Below are 21,891 nucleotides of genomic sequence, written 5' to 3'. Positions count from 1 at the left end.
ATAAAACAAATGAACAAAACTAAACCAAACCAGAACATAATCCAAACCACACCAAGCATTCTTGCTGCTGCCACTAAAATTTCACCCAATTCTGAATGTGGCAGAGACCAGTGACTGGGAGTGGTCTCTCTCAGAAGACCAGAGAGGTTGCTGGCTGCAGCAAACCAATACATGGCTTAACTGAGGAGGACGAGGTGCTTGCCACCACTGCTCTCTCTCAGTTGAAACCTGAGCAGTTACCTCTCCAAAAGCATTTAGAGTTATGTCAGAGGAAGCACATTTTTCCATTTGTGACCACAGTTTAAATTAAGCTTGCCAGGAAGCAATACCACAACTTTAATCCCATTTCCCTTACGCATCACTTACCTTGCCTAAATTCTCTCTTTCTAGCTTTTGTACGTAAATTCAGGTCCCAGATACGAGAACAAACCACAGCAAGTCCCAAAAGTCCCAGACCAATCCCCAATTTGTGATAGCTGCATCACCTCAGTTTGAGCCAATCTGTCTTACCTCCTAGGGACCAGGCTCCCTATTTTAGGGTTTACCAGCTTTAGGAATCCCCAATCTCAGCAAGGAGTGGATTAAGACAGCTCCCACATATAACGCAGCCTGACCACGCTTTCTGTTATCAGCCAGTCTTATTATCTATCACCTGCTTTTGACTCAACTTTCACCAGTTAAGTTTCCACTCTATAAACTTTCAGAACAGGCAGTAAACACGAAGCTACACTGTCTGCATTTTTCTTGCAAAACCAAGGTACTTGCCTTTTCCTAGTATTTCCTCTAGATTCTCTACAATTCCCACACCACAAGCTATTGGGTGGGAGAGTCACTTAATGCGTGTAAACATAAATCTGCCTAGATGATGTTTCTTCATTTTATAGAGTAGCTATTTCACAGAGAGAGAGAGCACACCGATTGTCTCAGGAAAGAGAACAATGAAGAATAAAAACTAAAGTTTTAACATATTAGGAATTAATTTTTGCAATAAAAAACATTAATATGGAAAAATAAATTACCCCAGAGGAATGCCTTTAATTACAAATCAGAGTAGATAAACTCAAATTGAAGCATGCCCACTGTTCAACAAGATGCTGTTTTACTGTAGGTCAAGCTTTGTGCAGATATAAAAAAAAAAAGAGTAACAGAAGAAGGTTCAGAACTACAAAGATAAGCTTTACACATTTAATGAGATTTATCAGAAAATCACTAGCACTACCAGAAAACTGCAATGCAATACAGGACAACAAGTGCACAATTTCAAAGAACTGATAATTTTGCCATTTGATGATTTCTCTTCCACTTCTCACCGAAAACAATCACTGTCAATAAACAAAGCTTTCATTTGTTAGCAGTACCAAGATTAACGATGAACTTCAACTGGAAAAAGAACAGAATTAAAAAATAAACAAACAATAAAAGAGCAAGGTTGTTGCCATGGAAGAACTCACATAGCCAGCACTAAGTCGACTGAAACAGGGAAAAAAAAAATAAAAACACATTATAATTCCCCTAAAACAAAGCCTTTGTTAGCAAACACTGGTGATCCGACCTTTTTGTACCTGAGATGTAACAGAAAACACAAAACAGCATTGACAATGACTTTAAAATATTCAAACGTAATATTTCAATTATAAAATACTGTAACAGATTTGCATTAAACCAAACTCCAGCTCAAGTCTCTTAATAGCTAATTGATATTCTCAGTCGGTTTTAAATTGCAGAGAAAAAAATGGAGAATATACGAATTACCTGCAACAGCCCAACATGCTTAATGGAGTTAAGACCATCTTAACAGTATTTACAGATTCATCTTCACAAATAAGCGAAGAAAGCATTAACCCTGTGCATTCAGAAGCATTAGGTCAGAATCACTATTACCAAATACGTTTCATAATGTTTGTCATTCAAGATACTGCATTTTGTCTTCACAGCGCTGGGTTTTGTCTGTGTTCTGGACAGTTTTCTTGCTGCTTCCCCCAGGGGCGTGCAGACACACACAAAATGGCAGCGCGTGCGTTCGGTGCTCCAGTCCCTTGTAAATCTTTCTGAAATACTTGAAAATAACTCTCAACATAATATATCTCCTGTCTAGCAACTCCCTGCTCTACTTAAGCCATGCTGGGATGTCTAAAGAAAACACATTTTACTACCTAAAAGAATCACGTGGCCAGTATTTATTATTTAAAAAAAAAAAAAAAAAAGGGGACTTTACACCAGTAGTCAGTAAGTCCATATCAAAAATGCGATACTCATGAGAGAAGCAATTCCTTTTCTCTAAAGGATCATAAAGATTAGTCGACTAAAAAGATCCACGTTCGTACCAACGACTTAAAAAGTTTATTCTGTTGGAACAAAATAACATCATGTTAATCTAGTTCTCATACTACTAAATCTCCTATTCAGTTAGATAAAAATTAACTGTCTTTGTATTTCTATACATGTAAACATGCCAGATGTTTATTTTGGGGCTGCTTAGGTTTCCTCCTGCCTATCCACCTGATATTTTTGCTGCTATAGTAACCATATGCAATAGAAAAAATAGGATGTCTCTCTCTCCAGAGATAATCCAACAGGCTTTATCAGGTGCACAAAAAACAGGCAAAAAAGGATACCAGTAATTGCATTAAATACAGAACGTATTTTCTGTATTGCTACATTGAAGTTGAAGTTTTATCCTTTTTAATGTGCTGTTTTCTCATTTGCAAGCATAATGCTATCACAAAGATACCGTAACATTTTTAATACACAACTACTAGTGATTAGCAACAGATGCAATTATACACGTCCCTGTAAGTGCCTGCTTATTCCTTCCTGTATAAAGTTAACAACTGCTATTTATAGAAAAATGATAGAGAACTAAACATTGCACACGTCTATCCTAAGCAATTCTATCATAGGTTTTTCAAGTAAATACATATATAATGATCATAGAATTATGGTTTGGGTAGGAAGGGACTTTAAAGACCATCCAATTCCAGCCCCCTGCCACGAGCAGGGACACCTTCCCCCAGCCCAGGCTGCCCAAACCCCATCCAGCCTGGCCTTGAGCACCTCCAGGGATGGGGCAGCCACAGCTTCTCTGGGCAGCCTGTGCCAGGGCCTCAGCACCCTCAGAGTAAAGAATTTAAAGAACAACCCCAGCTCCCTCAGCCTGTCTTCACAGGAGAGGTGCTCCATCTTTGTGGCCTTCCTCTGCACTCCTTCTAATACTTTCACATCCTTCATGTGCCGGGGACCCCAGAGCTGAATGCAGGGCTCCAGGTGGGGTCCCACGGGAGCAGAGCAGAGGGGCAGAATCCCCTCCCTCGCCCCGCTGGCCACACTGTTTTTGGGGCAGCCCAAGGTACAGGTGGCTTTCTGGGCCTTTTTAATCTCATTTGATCAAGTGAGGCAAGGGTTTCTGGTTCATAATCGATCATAAGTGCATTAGGATGAAATCATTCACCATTTCCCAAAACTCTTCTTTTCAAATCTTTTTCCCAGTACATTGCTTCCCGGGTAAGAAATGGCCTGAACAGGCCACACATTCATCATCTCTAGATTACTGTAAATTACTTTCCTGATGTTAAATGTGTCCTCTTAACAGATGTGCTTGCTGCAGCTTGAACAAGCTTGTGCCTAGGTCTCCCCACTAGTCCCATCGACTCCCGGCTTTGGCCCTAATCTGAAATTAAAATCAACCTTTAAGTAATAAATCACGTCACAACAGCACTGAAGAAGAAATTGATGTAGAAGAAACCCTTAAGAGAGCTGCTCCTTCAGACAGAATGCTTGAATAAAAAAGAAAAAGAGTATTCTTGGTCAAAAGGATCTTACAATGGAAGCAGTTTCCACAGATCATGCAAACCCAGGGACTACCTTTTCAACTGCGTCCTGTTTGTGAAATTCATTTCATTACAGGATACGATCTACCAAACTGATTCCAAATGAACATACAACCTACAACACTGATTCCGTACAAATCCTGGATGCCTGACAGAAAAGAACCCAAAGCGTCACACAGCCCCGCTGCAATTCCTACATCTAAAGACCGGGAGGTGCTGACAGCTCCCTTGATTTCAGCAGAGACATCCACCTATGTCAACAGTGTCATCTGCCAGAAACTCAGATGTGATGGCAACAAACAGCGTCTGTACAGAACCTACACTGCTGCAAGCAGAAGTACAAAACGAAGGAAATCAGAGCACCTCAGGCACTTAATGCCATCCTTTGAGCAATTTTAACTGGTGTATTAAAAATATCTAATGTTAAAAACATTCTGTTTGTGCTTCAGATCAATAACAAAGCTCAGAAAAATGTTCTTGCAAAGACTGTTTCCTGAGCAGTTACTACAAACACCCCCCTGTATATCCCTCCAGTCATTCCCTCTTCACTTGGAATAAAAACCACGTGGCTCTAGTAACTCTACTGCATTGCAAGATTATTTTTTTTCGCTTCTGATATCATCTCAGTATGAGTAACTGAAGTCTGCAGGTGACAAGTTATGCCTGCTCATCTGTTTGCCCTCCCAATAAACACCTAAATTTCTCTTCTAAAAAGGCTTCTGATATATACAGAAGATCAATAAAGCCACATGCCATCAGCCAGTTAGTCTTTCAATTCTCACAGCATTTTTTCTGCTGCCACAATTACAAAACCAGAAACAACCCAAGGAAGTGTGTGTAACTCAGGGAAGCACTCCAAGGACTTCTGTCCAAACACCTATTTCCCTTGACATGTGTATGAATTTTCTCCATCCTAAATCTGATTGAAACCGTCCAGCAGATTCAAGATCTATTAATGGCTGGAAGCCAGAACACAGATGGACAGCGGCTGTTGTCTGTATTGCTCTGGAGATTTGCTCCTGTTCTTCTTGCTAAATGACTGGGAACAGCTCGTGTGCATGCCTGTAACGAGCCACCCCCCACCCAAGCAGCAAGCCACACACATACCACCGAACACTTGGGGTGTTCAGTGCTGAACCTCTGGCTCAGCAGCATTTCCATGCTCTTTACACCTAATCACAGCAAAATGTGGCCATCAGCCTACTTTGTGCTGGTTCTTAGCATGGGCCTTAACATAGGATTGGCCCTTGGATTTACTTTGGGCTTTCGGGAGAGAAGCTTGTATGGTGCTTGGCTTTTTTAAAAACCATTAAACCAGGCTCTTCTCAGGGCTGTATCAGAAGCCCTGAGCAGAAAGCTGTGCCGTCGTGCTCTACCTCTTCTTTCCCCTCCAGGCCCACAGCAGAAGGCATTGCCACAAAAGGCTCAGTCTCCTGGGAGCCTCATGAGGCCCTCCTAGGGCCTCCTAGGCCTGAATCCTAGGCCTGTGGATTCAATACCACCTCACCACCCTTAATGCAATACTGCTTTAAATTAAACGCAAAACGGATTAAAATGCCACGTAATTTGAAATATAAAGCGCTCAAAATCATGAGGGCAACCATACAAACCACCAGGTGCAGGGTGTTGCAACATGGTGTCTGAGCCCTGTCGTGTGTGAAGAGGGGCAGGTGAGGGCTGGAGGCTGCTGAAGCAGTGTTGTAAGATGAGGCTGGAACAGGGAAAGAGATCTGGTGTTGTCCTCTGCCTCTTGCTCTTTGGGGTAGTTTTAGAAGTGACGTAGCACTGAAGGGATACCCAGCCATCCAGTTACAGGAGGGATTCCAGGATCTCCTACCTATTCCAACCTAGCATGCAGCATGGATGACAGAAGTAGGAAATACATCGGAAATATAGGTGATTTTATTGCTTTAGAATAAATTGAAGAATGAATGAACAAAAATTTTTGAATAAAAAACAGCCCCAAGACACAATCAACGTAGAAAAACTAAAATGTAAGAAACGCATTGAATTACAACATAAAATAGTGATATTTCTGTGTATTTCAGTTTCAGTACAAACCTTTCAGTTTCCTGGAAAGACACGTGAAAGCTTTGTTACATGTGACACATAACCAGTGACAGTTTATGTAAACATCCTATTTAAATGTCTCTTTTTTCTTTTTCTTTAAGTAAAGAACTGGTAGAGTTTTCCTCTCCAGCCCTTATGCGGAACAGCACTAGACTCAAAACCATGCTACTATCTCAATGAGAATTACATTTTTAAGCATCAAGCTCTATGACATTTTTGCTACAGTACCAGAAGAATTGTCAAACTACTAAACCACCGTGATTAAATGTGTTATTATTTTAGATCTCTTGCCATAGGTATAGAACTACTTACTCTTCATGCAAAATAAATTCAATATTTTCTGGAGAAACCTGTCCTGTCACAGGATGTCTAAATGACGTGGTCTGCTGATTATGGCTGAAAGGAAAACAAAAAGAAAAAATAAGAAAAAAAAATTAATATTGAAGTGCTAAACTCAGTAAAATATACCAATGATACCTAAAAAGGCAGAATGTTTTATATTGACGCTTAGCTTCTGCTACTCTAACGTATCTCTTAGGTACTTTTCAAGCTTCTTGCTGCATTCTTGTTGAGTGCCAGTGGCATACCACACCTTTTAATTATTAAGGAGGTTAATGTTTTAAAAGTAAACTAGTTACATAGCTTAGTTAGGGAGACGTACTTGAATTTATGATTATTTATACCCGACTATTACTGTGTTATTTAGTGTTATTTAGTCACTAACATAAAATCTACACAACATAAATTTTTGATTCGTATTTCTGTAAATTTCACCCAGCAAACTGGTCAAATAAGTTAAAATGCTGCTGGACAGTTCACAGTCCCACACGAATTTGTAATATTTAATGAGATCACTGAGAGATGTTTTGTGGAAGCCATTTATAAAATGTTGTTTTCTTCCTTAGTATATCATCAGTGCTTTTTCTTTGTACCTCTACACATAAGATTATGTTTAACCTTAACTGTTTAGATACATAGCCTATATAAAGCAACATAACTTAGTACTGCAGCTGAGTTGAATTAAAATTGTTTTTTAATCAACCTTCCCCCCCCAGACTACTATCTGTTTTAACACCCTTTATAAATCATTACTGTCCATTAAAGGCAATTACTTTATCTACCTGTGTAACTGTACTCATATAATGCCAAAATGCGGAGTGAAGAAAGTTTATTTCAGGTTGTCTTTCCACCTCCCAAAGCAGGGCCATATACAAATTACAAATCGTAAAGAAATACGATATTTAAGGTCTTAATTCCTCATTACAAAGACTGTGACTGACTCACTGCTAAGGAGCCTTAGACTGAACGAGTAATGAGACAGTTCACTTATTTAATGTTCTGAATTTCCATGCTAGTAGTTAACAATGTTTAGGTGAACAATATCCCTAAGTAGAATTCCCATCAAATGCAGCAAAATGTTACCAAAAACCATGAAACAAAACTATAAAAAATAAGGCTGTTAAGTGATTTATACCTCAAAGATTCAGAAATAAATACTTCTCTGTTCTTCTGTTTTAAAGTTTGGACTCCTGTAATGACCAGCTATTTCAGGTCTTACAGATTTGACCTAATGGTAGCAGGATGTCCACCCAGAAACAGAATAGGGTACACACTTCCTTAGGTATTCTCGGGTTTCAAAATAAATAAATTCCCAAAAGGTTACAGCCTTTCTACAGCACACAGGACAGCTGAAAATCACACAGCTCATACAAACATAACATTCAAATGTCAATAGCTCGGGACATGCCTGGATTAAAAAAAAGATGCAGTTGAGTCTCCTCTCAGGTCTTACTGATACCTGCTCCCACAAAGGTTCACGTAAACCACGAGCAGCAGAGGATGCTGTCTGTACTGGGAACCTTTCAACCCTCTTTCAATCTGCCTGGCTACAGAATGCCATAAATAAGGGACTAATATAATACACAGCAGTGATAAAACGAGAGCAGTGACAACTGCTATTGCACTAAAAGGGCTTGTCCAAGCCCCAGCTCTGTGACAGAAGTTGGCAGTTTCTACCTCCTCAGCTTGCTCCTGACACCAGAGATGGGGAGCAAGCAGTTGCAGTAACCCTGCAGTGCAAACACCTACAAAGCAGCCACGGTCTTTTTCTCCCGAGAGGATGCAGAAGCATGGTTTTCTGAAGAGGCAGCACTTCAACCTCGGTTTGTATTCTAGGTCCGGGAATACATCCCAAGAAAGGAATATGGACTCGCAGCTGTTTTCAAAGAAATTAATAAATAAGCGGTAACAGTAACAACAAAGTTCCCTTTTCATCACACAGCCCAAGCAGTTTTAAGCCGAAAGCACTTCCTTTCAAATCAGGACCGGAGCAGTCTGTTTAACCTTTGATACGAAGGCTAGGAGTACAACCAGAAACGCAATTACACTGGCAGCCCTAAGAGTGAAAGCACTTTGTCAGCTTCATTCTCCAGAGTCTGACAAACTGTCAACAAGTTTTCATCTGCAGGCTTTTAGTCATTAATAACTCTGTAATTACGACTAAGAAAAAGGACTCTATTCCAGAAGTGCTCCGGGGCCATTTGGGAAATGAAGTTATCCATTATACCATCCTCGCACTTTTACAAATCTTCTATTATTTCCCATGAAATAAATTCTCCAGGCCTTTGGAATAGGAATCGGTTCTGTTGCTGTAATTACAGAGCGAGTTCATTAGTAATAGACTAAATACTACTTGCTAATGATAAAGGTTTCAGCCAGAAAGCAAACACCTCTTCAGTGTTTGAGCAGCTGCATTTTGGAGGAGTTTTCCGTTTTGAAGGGGAAGAGCAGAGAAAGAGAAGCACAGATCTGTTCCTAGAGAAAGCACAGTTAGCAATTTCACGGACAAAGACACATACCAGGCCAAAACTTCCTGCAAACCTGCAAGTTCAATACGCAGCACTTGGCTAGGAGGAGAGAGGCAGCACCACAGGCAGTTCTGCGGAACACGGGGCTTTATTTGAATCTGAAAAGTGAGAATTTAAATGTTTTGCCTCACAGGACTCATAAAGAATAAGCAATACCGTTCAACACAATCTATACAACAGATGGCTAATGCCTTACACCAAGGAATTAGAGAGCAGGGCGATTTTTGCCCACAATGAGAGCAGTCAGACACTGGAGGAGGTTGCCTAGCGAGGCTGTGGAATCTCCCTCCTTGGAAATGCTCAAAACGTGGCCAGGGAAGGCCCCGAGCAAGCTCATCAGACCTCGAGGTTGCTTCTGTCTGTGAAGCTGCTCTGCACAGGAGGGGTCGGATCTGAAGGGGTCCTGAGGTTCCTTCCCACCCAAGTTATTCCAGTCTGTCACTCTTCTGCAAGTAGCATCCAGATCTCACAGTCCCTGTGAACCTTTGGTGTTTAAATAGATGCAGCCCAGGCATATCAGCCTCTCTGATCAGAATGAAATAAAGAAATCCCGAAGTGGCATTAGATTTTTAGACTTAGCTCACAGTATTTCTCGCGCTCATGTTTTTCAGCCACTGGCTTAGCAGAAATACCACCTGTATCTCCTCCGAATAGCAACTGCAGAGTTTCTCTTGTTCAGAAATCTACCGTGTGTAACGGGCACGACAAGTGAGCCTTCAAGCTACATCCACCCCTCACTCACCTGGCTAATATTAGCCCCATTTGCAAGCTGGCTGCTTGAACACCCGACATAACCTCCAAGCTGGCCCTGGGCTACGGGCTGGAAGCAGCTAACCTCCTGCATCCTAAATGCCATTTCTCTTCCTCCTGGGGGGTGGGAGCGTGCCAGCCCCATAGCCTTTGCTGACACCTCGCTGCTTGCCGTCAGAGTGCAGCCTACGAGATTTCTCCAGTATTACTGATTAAACGAGTCTGCCAATTTAGCATTGCCTCCTGTTTGTTTGCACTAACGTAACCTGTAGTATCCTGAAATTTAACCAATTTAAATACTGAAAAACCTCACAACTGCAATATAGTCCCCAGTCCTGCAGTGTAAGTCACAAGGGCAGGCCCTTTTCCTCTCTCACTGATAATCAGCACAACTTCACCTATTTTTATCTTTCGGTTTATTTTGTATTTGAAGCGAAGCCAGATTTTAATAATTAACTTTTGGCCATGACTTATGTTGATGACCTTGCATTTGAAGTCAAGCAAGTTTATATATTGCCTCTAGAGCCATTTAAATGCCCAGACAGATGAATCTTGAAACGTGTAAATCAACTCCTGATCGAGTCTACCTCCTCACCTTAACAACAAACGCACAGATTGCAGAAGTAATCATGCTGTCATTGGGTGGACTGCTCTATAAATTATTACGAGCCATTTCTATGATATTTACTTCTGCTGCTGGCTGACTCCGTTATGCTTCAAGAGCAGACAAGCACCAACAACTTTACGCTGAAAGTCCCAAACGGCGGTGAGACTTTGGGGTGAGCACCTCTGCTTCTAAGGGAGACCCTGCTGGGAGGGCAGCAGACAGAAAAGCTTGAGTGGTGAAGAGCTTCTGGTCTGCAGTGAGAGGGAATTCTCCAAAAGGATCAAGTGCTTGCATCTAGCCAGGCAAGCGCTCAGGTATGGGTTGCTTTCCTTCACAACATATTGCTGAAATACACAAATAGCATCAAAACAGCTTAAGCATTGCTGAGGGGTTTCTGTTTGTATTTTCATTTCAGCTTTTAGAATTGGTTGGGAAGAATATCTAAGATATTCCAAGAAAATCAGTGCCACAGAAGTGCTGTCAAGAATATTTTTCTAAGAAAAACACAGTGTAATACTGACATAATTCAGAAGATTTTTAATCAATACTAATAGTACTCACTACTACAAGCTAGATGCACACCACAAACATCTTTTCAGGATTTTAGTTTAAAATAGCTAGGTGCCTCTTCAGAGTAGCAGCAGAATCCTTGCTCCACTGAAATCAGTGTCCAGTAGATTTAATAAGGTCAAAACCATCACCCTCTCCTATAGAATCATAGGATAGTTTATCTCACATCTTAGCCCATTAACTTTTAGGTAAGAATCAGAGTAGATGTGATTGTCTCAAATCTCATATCCTCCTTAGAACATCACAAGCTTTTAGCTGCTAGTCAGAACAGAGTTCTGTAACTAGCTCCAGCAGCTCTGTCTGCGACTACAACCAACACTAAAGCCCAAAGACAGATAAGGGGATCACTTGCACGACATCAGATTGTATCACTTATTCACACTTTTCTTTGTATTTGAAAAAAAGTATGCTAGTTAAAGTTTTTAAGAGAAGAAAATCCTCAGAAAAGGGGGCATTCCTGAAAAGTCAAATCTGATTTTATTTCCTTACTTTCCCAGTTTAAGAAAAACTACACTCCTTGCCTTCAAAATTTCAGCTGAAAAAAAAAATAAATCTCTGATCATACCAAAATAAAATTAGAAAAGCAAAAGACCACCTTATTATATCACATCATCTTAACAATACAGGCCTGTAACTCACTTAGGACTGTTCCTTGCTTTCTTTCCCACTCAAGTATTTGAAGTTGTGGAGACATCACCTGACTAAAATGTAGTACCTTCAAAAACATCTAAAAGAATTTGGAACCTTGTGACCTAAAGAAAAGAGTTTGGACAATGAGTGACAAAGAGTGACAATGAAATGTCACCAATATCGCAATGTGAGCAGCAGACCTAACTGCTTGTACAGTACTTTACGGAAACCACGTGAACATCTACGCCAAATTCTGACAGTCTGAAATGGAAACAGGAGTAGGTTCAGCAGTTAAATACATGTAACAATGATATATGCATACATATATTTGAATGCATACACATACACAAACATACGTGCATATAAATGTGTATCTATGAGATGAATATTGATCTATAAAAATATATATAAATGTATTTCTCCCGGCCATCATCTCCAATGCTGGCGCAGCTGTTTCTTCAATGATGTAGATGACTGGCTCCTCTGGGTTTAATTTTTATCCCTCCTTCCTAGAAATGGTCTCAATGGTCCAATTAGATTAAGGAACTCTGAAAATGGATGCTCCCTTAGGAGGCAAGTATTCTTTTAATCAAATATTTTTGGGAAGCGTGGATTTGTTTTTTTGTTGTTGTTTGCTTGTTTGTTTTGCACTGAGGTCATTGACGGGACAGGGAAGCAGCACCTTTTATCACTAGTCAATTCTATACCATACATGAAGCAGTATTTTCCTGATAGACTGCCATACAGAAGAAAACTATACAGACATGACACAATTGTATTACAGTAGCCAAGCTGTAGAATAGTTATACACAAAATGCTGCTATAAACCAATCCTTCCGCAATAAAAGAAACACGTGGAGAGCAACTCAGGTTGCTCTTTACCAGGTTTTTAATGTTGAATGGAGATTTCAACTTAAGTCTTGCACACTTCTGATATATTGATGTTAATGCATAATGTGACTAAGCAATCGTCAGAGGACAGCACTGCAGATTAAGAGACCTTGCTTGGCTGCTGTGTGTGACCTCTGACAGACTGCAGAAAGACATTGCCCTTCTCCTCCCTCCATAGCATGGAAGCACTTTATCCATAACCTGCATCAGAAGAACAAACATTTACCCAAATACTGTTTTCTTACACAATCACAAGAGTTCAGAACAGGATTAAAGAATTATAGCTGTTATCGATGAACTTCTCTCAAAGGTACAGCCTACTGAGTTCAATTCTGGACCCCACTCCAGGAAAGACAACAACAAACCGAAGCAAATTTAGCAGAGGAGCAGCAAGATGTTCAGGAGCACCTGACCTGCAAGGAGAGGCTGAGGGAGCCAGGCTTGTTCGGCCTGGAGAAAGATAGCTTCGAGGGGACCCACCAGCGGCCTTCTGCAAGGAGCTGGTGAGAAGGCTCTTCACAGCAGGGGCTGACAGGAGAGCAGGAGAAAACAGGCATACATTGAACCGAAAGAAGTTCAGGCTACACTTTTTTTACCTGAAGGATACAAGGATGGATGGAGCAGATGGCAGGGCACTGACATGGTTGCCCACGTGGGCTGCGCAGTCTCTGCCCTGGGAATTTCTCAACCCCAGAACTCAGAAAGAGCTGAGCAAGCTGGCCTGACCTCATAGCTGACACCTATTTGAGTCCATTTAATTTCCTCTAATACAAATTCCATGAAAGATGAGAATTTATTCAGCCTGGGTTCCTGCAGCTGCATGCTTTTTATCTAGTAGGGCACACATCCCTGCCAAAGGTTTTCCTGTAGTTAAGGACGTACAAAATGCTCATGGCTTTGTCTCACTCCCTTCTCCATCTGCACCCCTGTTCGCTGCCACTTGACAGTCCTCTCAAGGCACGAAAGGCAATCCTACAAATTCCAGCTCCTTCAGACATCAAGCGGAAGAATAAACAAGGATATGAGCGTCACATTCCCTGGAGTACAGTTTAATAGGAACAAACCACAATTCTTACAGCACACACCTATTCTTGTGGGTTGGCTGGTGGTGTTCACCAGCACATGCACTTCAGAAAGCGCCTTCATTAGCAACAAGCTGTTCCAGCGTGTCTGGCGGTTAATTCGGAAATGCTTCGGACTCTATACATATACTGTAAGGACAGGCTTAAGCCACAAAGTGAAAAATGACAGCAATGAAGTTGCTTCCTTGGGTTTAACTCTTGACTGCTTTAAAGGAGTTCCTCACTCATCTCGCAGGTGGATTAAACATGCTGCATCTCCTCCAGATGTCAATGCATTTGGAGAGGAGAAGTATTTTTCCCCTATCAAATCTTAAGTATAAAGAGGACTGCAGTACTCCTGCAAGGCCCTTAACATAAAGCTTTTGCTTGGGAGAAGACTGGTAATAAAAGAACAAAAGAACTGCCTCAGGTACCAGGGGCAAACTGACGAATTTTGTCAGGCCCGCTCTCCACAGGCCTGGCACACACAGAAATGAAAAACTCTGACATACAAAGACATGACTTTAGTATCAATTCACAGACCACTGGCACAAGTCATACGTGATCCTGTTTTAACCCAGAGCCGAATGTCTCTGGATTTATACCGACCAAAGGCTCATGAGCTGGGGCAGTGAGGGCCGAAGCCTGGCCTGCAGCAGACCCGTGCGGGCAGGGGTCCTGCTGGCCAGAAGAGAAAAGCACTTCAGAGCTGCCACTGCTGGGCAATGCGGCTTCAAGCATGACAAAAAGGGGTGCCTTGTCAAAGAGTAATACCGTTTTAGAAAAAAAACACTCCACACACACAAATTCCAGTCAGTCAGTACAGTATGACAAGTTACTGTGTATTAATCATGGTCTTTCATGCCTCATAGAAAATGGTTCTGAAGCCAAGGCTATGAAGCTGATAAAACTGTACTAAAATGTTATTTACCCAAACGTTTCCATCATACCATTACTCAAATATATCCCCCACTGCGTAGTGAGAGACACATTATGTTTCATAGCCTAAAACTAATCCCAGATTAATATTTTAGGAATTAAAATCGTAAAACAGACGTGGAAGATTTTCTTTTTAGATTATACAGAGTTTATAAAATTACCCAGAAATTTATTTTTAATTCAACAAAAGCTCTTTGGCATTAAAAAAAGATTTATAGGTCTATCAGTTCACAGGAATTCAGTAAAATGAAGTCAAAAAAAGTAACCTAGACCAAAAGTCATCCTTACGGAGATGTTGAAACGCTCAATGGCTCCCAGTCAGACAAGCAGAGAAATTCTGAGACACTTCCAAGTAATCACAGAAATATTGCCATGGAATTAAATTCTTTATGGCATTTACACAACGGAAAATATGGTAAGATATACACACTAATGCTAGATAAAGCTTTATACAACCAACAAACCAATAAAGTAGCATTAGGAAAAGGAATTACAACAACATACTAAACAGTTCTGAACTCTGTACAACTTTTCTGTTTTTAATACTCACCACTTTATTTGATGCAGAAACCCAAGCAAATTGTTTTGAAAATGAACTATTTTGGTGTATGCAATGCCAGAATTTCCTTTACTAAACATAAACCAACAAGATAAATCCAAAGAAAGAGAATGACTTATTTTTGGTTAAGCAGTGTTTCCTCCTCAACTGCTATGTAATCGAAGCACATTGAGTCACAATATGACCTATAACAAATTAATAATGATTTATATTATTGGCATAATGTAACGGTGCTGAAGTTAGGATATTTTATGTCTATGTATGTGAATCAAATGTAAATCAAATATGAAAGCTCTTGTATAATGACATTGTGTTTAATTTCTTGAATCAACACTCACATTGCACTATCAGACGGTGAAAATTTGAGAATAAAACATTACAATAAAATACAAAAAGGACAGCTGTGAGAAGAGTGGCACTGAAAACAAGGCAGCAGTGGAAGACACATTTGGATTTTCTTAACGCCTCTAAGCAGACACACCAATGGTGCCCAAACAGCCAGCTCTGAGTAAGTCCCTAGAAGACAAAGGTGATGCCAACAAGAAGAGCTAGTGGCTAAGAAAAATAGCACAAGCAATGTAGAAAGAAACATTTGTGCTCTTTCAGTCTCAAAGATTTGTCTGGCAAAGACATTTTAAAAACTACTTTGTTGGTTTTGTATGCAGTGGTAAGGAGCTTACATTTACATCAACCAATGTCAACATGCTTTGTTGGTAGCAATGTCATTTAGGGACAGCATGCATCTTTACAATCAGCTCTGAATTAGACTCTGTGTGAAACCACATTATCCCATTGGGAAAGATGAAAAATCCTTCCTTAAATACATGAACAGTGCTATTATTTTTCAAATTAACTGGAGGGATGAAGCAACTACAACCTTTCACAATAAGCCTGGAAATCAACAGCCAAATGTAACAGCCAAAAGAAAAACTGGCGGAGGAGACACAAAATCAAGCTCCTTGACTTTGGTTCGGGGAGCAAGGCCGCAGCAAAACCCAACAGCTCTTAGCACGTCACTAAATATAGCAGAGCTATCAGCTACATTCCTCCTGCACCACTTGAGCAGTCTCGTCTGGTTCTTGTCCTAAAGCTCTACCGTGCTGAACCCGCAGCCGAGCCCTCGCCACCAAGACAAAGCTGGTGTGGTAACGCCTCGGGGAGTACGACTCCTGCAGCTGTATCCCCAGGACCTTCACTGCCCCTAGGGCTCCACAGGAGAGCTTGCACGGCTGAACATCAAAGAAACATGCCCTGACATAAGACTGTGGCCAAAAGCCCTAGAGCATTGCCATCGGTGAGGCTGGAACAGCTTCTCACCCTCACACGGCAAGGACAAGCTCCCCGCCACTTCCCCAAACCGGCCCGCAGCTGAGGCGAGGGAAGCTGGCAGCGAGCAAGCTCTCACGCTGCTGACGAGGCCTGGGGTGAGGACAGGGAGAGCTGGGCAGGATTAGGGATCGAAAGAAATTCCAAAAAACTTTTTCAGATCCTGCGTTAACTCCGCTCGATGCCAAGTAAGCCTCTGTCAAGCATGTGACTGAAACTTGGCAGCTAGGAAGGTGAAGTAACTCGACGTGAAATGTTTGTTCTTTGAGTAATTATTTAACGACACTTACAATGACTGAACGACTTAGAAAACAGTACATCTTCCACTTAGGGAAAACTTTGTTACCTCTCAAAAATACAGTTATTAAATAACCCTTCCCTATTTGGGGAATTAAAAAGGCTTTATCCCTGTTAAAATGCATTAAGATTGAAGTGCTCCAAAGCACCTGACTGAGCCGTGCCAGAACTGAGCGCTCCACACACCAGGTAAGTCCAGGCCAGCACTGCAGCAAAAATGGGTTTATTCATATCTAAACTCTAAAATGAAAAAAAAAAAAAAAAAAAAAAAAAAAAAAAAAAAAAAAAATAAGGCAACACAATGAACATTATATATACATTATATGCATACACATTTGATCAAGAGGACTGCAAGCAGCACGGTACCTTTTCAAGCTTTCAGTGTTTCAGTTGCATCTTAATTTACTAACTACAGCAAACACACATTATAAAAATTGCTGAGGTATATAATTTAGCACTTCAATTATTTTCAAAAGAAGATTCACTGTATACATTACATAATGAAAACTGTGTACAACTAAAGCATCTCCAGACACTAACATTGCAACAGTTTTCTCAGTTACTCTTAGGATCTTCCCGTCTTCTTTAAAACTATATTGGACACTACTGCAATGGAAACCAAAACTATTTCCACCTTCTGGGAGGGTGTGCCACACTGTAATAAATTTTGTTTAGCTTTAACTCCATGAGACTTACTTAAGTTTCTCTGCTTTTTACTTTAGACATTTTAGTAACACTAATAAAACAAAATTAAAAAAAAAAATCAATCTGCAAGAAGCACGGAAAAGAGAAAAACTTCAGAGTGGCAGTTTCTGAGTCATCACTGACTCACAGAGTGGGTCTGCTTAATGGCTAAATTCACTTTGCATTAGAAAGTTGAAACAATTGGAATTCATTGAGTGATGGCACTTCAGTTATTTTGGACACTGGAGCAGGACTTCGGAGTCTGTCCTTTACACAGAAGTGTGTTTCTGCCACAAGAAAAGAGAAAGAAGTATCTATGTCTGTAAAATCTTTAGTGCAGTAAGTTTTTCTGGATCCGTAACAGAAAAAAGAAGTTAATGGTCTGGGCACTACCACATCAGGATTCAGAAGATCGGGATTCAGATCTTAGCTCTGAAGCAGATTTCTTGTATGACCCTGAGTAATCCTATTTCTGTAAAATCACTGTTTTATTAACATTTAAGACCATGAAAAGACAGACAAGTGCCTACCAGTTTAGAGTCTTAACCTCGTTTGCAGCTTTCTGGGCACAGGACATAAATGCAAAAATCATTCATTGTTTTCAACAGCAGAAAGGACTACCTCGGCCTTCCCAAATAATTCCAGCAAACCTCAGAGGTCAGTCAGACTGGAAATGCTGCATCGAGCTGAACATGCCACATTGCTGTCTTCCAAGTTAAACTGTTCACCGATCGACAGCAAATCTCTTCCAGTGCATGGAAGTTTCTTCCTTACAATATTTGTAGCCATCACAAAACCTTCCTCAGTATGAAGGCAGGATTTCAGCTACCTATTGATATCCTTTTTATTTTCAGTACTAGGTATATGGATGCAGGAAGAAGATTATTGCTTTTTTTTCCACTAGCGTACTTTATCAGAGCTATGAGGTAAAACACTGTGCAATAGAATACAACTCTGTACAAATACAATAGAGCCTAATGCATTGTAATAACCAGAAACCAAATTTAAAAGTTACTTGTCATGATTAAATTGCCAGAGAGGTTCTACAAAACTCAAGCAACAACGCCATCTGAAACTTGCACCTTTGTATGCAAGTTTCCAAAATAAAATCCACAAAGATTACCTTGCCAGTACTACTTCAGCAAAATCTTTCTGCTCCATTAATTACTTCCCAGTCACTGTTAACTTAATTCATGCACGTATGACTTAAAAGTAACTGCACCAAAACATCACGTTGAGCCTAAGATGCCTCTGAATGTTTGCTTTCGTTGTATCGCACACTGTCTTCTTGGTGCTGTCAACTTCTTTAAAACAATCTAAGAATCTAAATTAGCCATGTTAATACAGTAAATTAAATTCCAAAAGCAATGAGTGGCAATATTCATTCATCTCAAAGTACAGCACTGTAAAGACAACTGCATTCTAATGCAAACTAATGTCAAGTCAGAATAAAAGGCCAGAAAATGCCCTGCTTCTGAATAACGAGACTCTCTCTAGGAAAAATAAGATAATGAATTCTTCTCATCCTGTGTGATGCAGACAACATCTCTGTTTTGTGCCCGGCATTCTGGGACTTGCATGTTATGCATATTATACATCGTTACTTTAAGTTTTAATTCCTCTGAACTGAACTGTTTTCAGACAGCTCTCAAATTCTGCAAATACCATCTGCATATTTTGCATTCCTTTGACACCAACAGGTTGCAGAGTAAGCTGCTGTGTTCTCAGGACAGTAAGAAAAAGCAACTCAAACTTCCTGACACCTTGGAATTTCTGGTCCTACATACCTTCCTGTCTGCACTCTCACGTATTTATATTGACATGAATGCTAATTGTATCTGCCTGAGAACAACAAAATAGACATGAACGCTATTCTGTTGATGCTTTAGAAAATGACAGCTGAGAATTACTGTGAGAAAAAATAAAAAGAGAAAACCCCTACCACCAAAGTTGCGTAGTACTGTTTGGAAGGAGTCAATCACATTTTAGGGACAGACTACAGCAGCTCTCAATATTTTTCTTTCAAATAATATGGTTCAAAGAAAATTAGCGATATAATTGATTGAAGTTTGAATAGTAATGTTCTTGATTAGTCAGCATGCCCTGCAGTGAAGGACAAGAAAATTTAGAAAGGGGGGGGGAAATAAAAAGCCTCACAATCTCACCTTCTGAGCTGCAACTGAAAGGGATCCGCCTTCATCCATCCAGACTCCAACGCACACTCCTACTTCCATCAGGAAGCCACAGATAGCTTACTCTTTAGCAGACATTGCAAAGAGCTGTGTTACTGAACCTGAATTCCCATGACTTAGATAGAAATATTGTACTATTAGCTGTTAGCAGTGATAGCCTTCGAGTACTCCCCATCAGCTGAGGGAACCCCGAGTCCCCCCATGGGCAGAAGACCCCAAGCACCAAGCGAGCTGCGGCGACACACTGCTGTGGACTATGAGACCAGCTCCTGCATCGTACAGGGAACACTCATGGGGGGGGGGGGAACCAAAAATAGCCTCGACAGCAGGACCAGGAATCACGTTATGTTTGTTCACAGCCTTCCCTGGAAGTTTATCTGAAGGAAGGAGAGAAGAAAGAAGAGGCACAGCATTTTAACCAAGTGATGGTACCCAACCCGCAGGATCACGCACCTAAGGATCGTAATTCCGTCTTAAGGTTATTTCTTGCTACAGTTCAGAGCAGATTCTTAAGCAGAGAGGAAAATTCACATAGATGACACGCAACACCAACTATTTTTGGAAGCACAGAGCCTTCATCTAACGCCAAGTGGCACGTATCAAAGCTCTGTGCCTGAAGCCAGTCTTCCAACTGCTTACCGACAGCAGAGGGAAAAACTTCAGGAAAGCCTTTCATGAAATCAATAATAAGCCAACCAGTAAGGACATACAAGGGAATGACCAACTTTTTACAGGACTGTTTTTCCATTAAGTTGCACTGACAGTTTATACAACTCAACCCCACTACATGCCTGTAGAATTGACATGTCCGTGTATTTGGTGGAAATATATAAAAAGGGCACTGGAAACACCTGAAACATGCATTATTTCTAACGTCATCTTACATACTTCTTTAAAAGTACTTGCAGATCACTAACTACCTCAATCCATAAGATAATTACAGCATTACACTGCTCTAGCACCACAAGCAGCTTATTGATAAGGTGGAGGCCACACGTTTCACTTCTACCCATCACATTCAGTTTGCGTTCAGTAAAAATAATGGGGCAGAGCAGAGGGGACTGGCAAGAAATTGCACATCGTCCTTCAACAGGCAAGTGACAACACAATACACACAGCACAAGCCACGGGCCTTTTCCTAAGGCAAACCACAGGCAGCCAAATTCCAGCAACTAAAAAAAGTTATGTAAGCGCTACGGGGATTTTCCTTGTGTCCTAAGCCTCCACCCGTGAGATGTTATCTTCTGTACCCAGCTGTTCCCTGGGGCTGGAGTACAGGTTATTCCGGCTCACCAAAGAAATATCCTGTCCTCTTCTTCACACAATAACTAGCATTATAACTGCATTATAATCGTATTACAACCACGTCTGTTATATGCATGTACAATTACACAACGTCAATAATCACGATCCGTACACAGCCCTAAATCGAAGAATCACAAATTAACTGGGCTATGAGATTCCGAATGGAGAACACTTTCTAAAACGAAGATGTTCAGAGCTCTGAATGTGGGGCATTAACAGCAGTTTTTCCTACAAATTAAATCTCAGCGGTATCAATTAGCAGATTTCTCAGGAAATAATTAAAATGGGATTCTCAATTCAGCCTTTACAATGCTCTTTCTATTGCAACCTCCGTAACGCAACAGACGTTTAGAAAACTTTTCCTGTTTCATTTTCTGAGAGCCTGCATTTGCAGTATTATTTTGTAAATGAGAAGCTTCAGCCACTGGTATCTCCAAATATCGTAACAATGCTGTGCACGTATTGCTCCAGGCTCTCCCACCCCCATTCTCTGTACACTCTTCGCCTCCAAGCAGGATTTTCCCTTTGCACTACTTTTAGTTCAGCTAGTCTGTCATACCACTGTGATCACGACACAAATCCTGAATTAGGCTCAGACAGACTGCACAGATGTGTTTTATCTCCCAAAAAACCAGCTGAAGTTCAAGATGCATCCATATCAAGCTTTCTAAAGAATATTTTACACCACCTTTCCCCAGTCTTCACTCACAGGAAGCTATCAGGCGTCTGTAACCAGCTGGCACCAAAACACACAAAGATAAAGAGAATGCAGGCCCTTGAGTGACAGAATAACATTGCTCTTACACAGTTTCCCTTCCCTTGTCTGTTTCCTTCACTTTTGTCAGAAATACCTTTTTTTTTTTTTTTTTTCTTGTTGCTGGAAGTTCGTAATGACCACAGAGGGAAAACTGTATTAAAGCATCTCAGGACTTCCATTGTAGAATTTCTCGACTACAGCAAACTTCAACAGCCAGTCCTTCTAAAAAGCACGAATAAAGGGTATTACAACTGAACCCACCTAAGACACTTACACGTCCTCAAACACATGAATTAGAGCAGATAACACCTCCAGATCACAAGTTAAGAATTACTACAATGCAAGTAGCAAGCTACGGACTATGGTAGAACTTAGAAGATGCCAACTTCTCTTGGCTTGTGTCTGCTTTTGTCCACTGAGTATTTTGTATTTATTTTAACTGGCAAAAAGCACGTTTTCCTACAGAGGACTGATGAAGGAGGTGGGGTAATAGCACTATCCGATGGGAAATATGGGTGTTTTATGTGAAAAGCAAAGACTGCATCACCTCCTGATGGGA

At 40.8% G+C, this 21,891-nt stretch overlaps 1 protein-coding gene across 6 annotated transcripts in view; it reads right to left on the bottom strand.

The window, feature by feature from the left end:
- Positions 1-21,891, bottom strand: part of PLEKHA7 (pleckstrin homology domain containing A7) — a 134,372-nt gene that overhangs the window by 52,672 nt on the left and 59,809 nt on the right. For 4 of the 6 annotated variants that reach the window (XM_032188991.1, XM_032188992.1, XM_032188993.1 and 1 more), the window contains one exon: positions 6,210-6,293. The exons of the other annotated variants lie outside the window; for them this stretch is intronic. In XM_032188991.1, the coding sequence (XP_032044882.1) occupies positions 6,210-6,293 (84 nt within the window). The remainder of the gene's footprint in view (positions 1-6,209; positions 6,294-21,891) is intronic. 6 annotated transcript variants of the gene reach the window in all.

The sequence above is a fragment of the Aythya fuligula genome, chromosome 5 (assembly GCF_009819795.1).
Source record: "Aythya fuligula isolate bAytFul2 chromosome 5, bAytFul2.pri, whole genome shotgun sequence".
Taxonomy (NCBI): domain Eukaryota; kingdom Metazoa; phylum Chordata; class Aves; order Anseriformes; family Anatidae; genus Aythya; species Aythya fuligula.
The sequence above is the reverse complement of the archived record's forward strand: the minus strand, read 5'-3'. Positions and strand labels throughout refer to the sequence as shown.